This window comes from Anneissia japonica, unplaced genomic scaffold, assembly GCF_011630105.1.
Source record: "Anneissia japonica isolate Jap-2015-1 unplaced genomic scaffold, ASM1163010v1 scaffold665_len1252844_cov201, whole genome shotgun sequence".
Taxonomy (NCBI): Eukaryota; Metazoa; Echinodermata; class Crinoidea; order Comatulida; family Comatulidae; genus Anneissia; species Anneissia japonica.
Window position 1 is genome coordinate 1,081,351 of NW_022757135.1, and position 3,364 is coordinate 1,084,714.

General features: G+C 33.0%; 1 protein-coding gene across 1 annotated transcript in view; it reads right to left on the bottom strand.

Moving 5' to 3' along the window:
- LOC117124426 (laccase-25-like) overlaps nt 1-3,364 on the bottom strand; it is a 9,044-nt gene that overhangs the window by 2,064 nt on the left and 3,616 nt on the right. Inside the window, exons 4-7 of the mRNA XM_033270652.1 lie at nt 3,011-3,237; nt 1,053-1,324; nt 401-548; nt 31-173 (exon numbers count right to left, since the gene is read on the bottom strand). Of these exons, the coding sequence (XP_033126543.1) occupies nt 31-173; nt 401-548; nt 1,053-1,324; nt 3,011-3,237 (790 nt within the window). The remainder of the gene's footprint in view (nt 1-30; nt 174-400; nt 549-1,052; nt 1,325-3,010; nt 3,238-3,364) is intronic.

Below are 3,364 nucleotides of genomic sequence, written 5' to 3' on the forward strand. Positions count from 1 at the left end.
TATATATATTGATGTAACATGTTTACATACTTCACCGTGATTCGTAGTATGACAATGAAAGAACCAGTAACCCGGATTTTCTGCCTTCATTCTCAAGATGGCGTATCCATTAGAAGGCACCATTACTGTATCTTTTAATGCAGCTTTTACAGGAGAATTTCTGAACAGACCACCTGCATTAAAATGTGTATTTAATATGATTAAAAAAATAACAGTATAAAAACATCGTTCAAACATCTAGAATATTTTACAGACACTCAGAATTTTAAATTAGTTAACAAAATATTTTGATTAAATTAAATTAATGGTGTTAACTACTAATTAATCTAATGATATAATTAGTAAAGCTAACCCCACTATATAATCATAAAATTTAAATTCATTTTATTTCTTAAATCACCTTGTTTGTCGAGTTGAATGACATCTTCGAGTGTCATCTTTTTAGTGTGAAATGAATTTAGTCCAATGAGTCGGAAGCTGCCACCATGCATATGCATTGGATGTTGTATAACATCTCCATCAGTATTAAGTAATATAATTTCTACCACCTGAAATGTAAAGTATGTCGATATATTTATTATTAATATATATTCCTGTTTTTGGCCAATTCTGTTATTACGTATGTCACACAACGAATAATAATAATAATAATAATAATAATAATAATAATAATAATAATAATAATAATAATAATAATAATAATAATAATATAGGCCTAAGTTTCTAAATTAAGTTTCATTATAAGGCTTAGGAAGTGGAATTGTTATTAGTCATGAGGAAAAAAAATTAAATACAGTGGTAGGAAATGAAAAAATCTGGGATGGAAAGTTATTAAACTCCACTCGTTAAACACATTTGCAAAATAGTAATAATACAAATTTAAACTCCTAATAATAATAATTATAGATTTCAAACAAAGAAGATCCAGAAAGTCATCCAAAATATCAGTAAGCACTGAGAGAGGGTACAGCTCAGGGGTTCAGTTAGCCCGGCTATCTTGCAGGTCTATAGTTTCATATTTACTTATAATAAAACATCGTTGACATACTCACATTTCCGAGTTTTATTTTTAAAATATGTGTACATATACATTGTTCAATGCCGCACGAATAGTACAATGTTTTGTTCCCAGCTGATTGACAAATATCCGAGTAATTTGGCGCATTCGTCACAAATGGTAATAATGGAGGATTATATATAACATTATCGACAGCAAGAGCGCCATTTCGATAGCCGGGGTCCGTAGGCGTTTTATATGTAGCGTACGACCTCAATGTAATGTAATGCCTTGAATCAACACGATAGAGTTCTTGATCACCAGGGTCTGTAAAAAACAGAAGTATACGTACATAGAGCCTTCAATTTATGTGGACATAATACCACACTGGTCTTCAAAAATTCTATGCAATTTTTAGATCATTGAATACAGCAAAGCCTAAAAACATTAAAATGCAATATTATTATTATTATTATTATTATTATTATTATTATTATTATTATTAATGAAAGTGAAGGGAAACAGCATAAAACAGAAGGACTGTTTTAAATACTTGGGAAGTTGGATTTCGTCTGATGGACGATCGAATAAGGATATCCAGTATAGGATTGGTGTAGCAAAGCAAACATTTAGGGATATGAAGAACCTTTTTTGTGCGGGGAGAATTGGAATGAAATTGAAGAAAAGATTACTGAAATGCTATATCTGGTCAGTGCTTACGTATGGATGTGAGTCCTGGACAATAAACAAGGCAATGGAAAAGAAATTAAAAGCTGTGGAAATGTGGTTCTACAGAAGAATGTTGAAGATTTCGTGGGAAAAGAAAATGACAAATGGAGAAGTGTTGCAAAAAGCGAAAACAGAAAGGCAGTTGATGAACACCATAAGAGAAAGACAATGGAGATTTGTTGGACATATTCAAAGAGAAGAAGGTGGAATTGAAAGACATATCATCGAGATGAAATTAAAGGGGAAAAGGGCGAGAGGAAGGCAAAGGATGAAGATGCTTGATTGGATGAAAGAAAAGCTGAATGTGAAGAATGATGTAGAGCTTGGGAATTTTGCGAGAGATAGAAAGAGATGGAAAAAGACAGGACAGACACTGACAGACAATCCATGAACGCCTACGGCATAATATGCTATGGTACATGAAGAAGAATATCATTCATGATGATGCCATAATTACATAATTAATTTCGAATGATTTCGATGGTGTATATTTTAAGTATCCATTCTATTTTCTTATGTGCAATGTTGCTGTGTTAAGTATGGTGTTGGTCTTTTCATAGTCATTTTAGTCACATTTAATATTTTGTTTTTCAAATTTAAGTATATTTTTTTCATGTTTGGGGAGACTTGGGCATTGTTAGGAGGAACAGCTTACCTGTACAAAACTTCCTGGTAATTTTATTTTTATTTTTATTTATAGTTTATTACTTCATATTAGGCCTATATATTAAAGTTGGATTTTACAAAATCTGAATAAATAAATAAATTATATAGGTTGTAAAGAAAAATACAATTCAGGAAATTATGAACTAAAATTTATATTATATTATATCATATTATATTATAATTTATCAAAATATTAAATTTCAACAGAGGTGCAGTGGTGGTTTAAACAGAAACGAGGAGTCCAGCATGTCCGACAGCGGGGTCCGAACCAGGAGCCTCGATCAGGGTCCAGGAATAAAAAAATGCTGTTATACTTCATGGGGACGAGTTTTATGGTTTGAATAGGCCCAAGTTGTGCTTTTAGAACACAATATTAGGGAATGGCATCAAAATAACATTTTTGGATAGGCAAATTAATATTTTTGGTCTGACGACCGTAGCTGCAGATGAAGGAGGGAGGGGGAAATTGTATAGACCTATCAGAGGCATGAAAAAGCTTTCCCAGCAACTGCCCCCGCCGGCACCACCACAACAGCAAAGGTGACCTATTTCAACCAAAATGTCAACAACATGTCAAGGTAAAACTACTTGATATTTAGAGAGAATTCAGATTCTTACCTGAAGAAACAACGTCTATTGCAGAGAACGTCCCTTTCGAAAGATTCCCCATATATTGCGGTGCAGGATCCAGAGCATATGATGCGCATGTTGGTTTATCCAAAGGACTAGATTTGTATTTCAGGATGAACGTTGCATTATCGTTAGTGCACGAGCTATTTCCGTAACCAAATGCATATATGCAATACGTTGATGGCGCGGCGTTGGCATGTAGCACGAAGTCGTACCTATGTAGTCAATTTCAATGTAGTATTGTTATAAAAACATTTTTTTTCGCCAAAGAGGTTATGTGTTCATTGTTATTTGTCTGTTTGCCTGTTTGTCTCGGATTATGCAAAACGAATTAAAATGAAT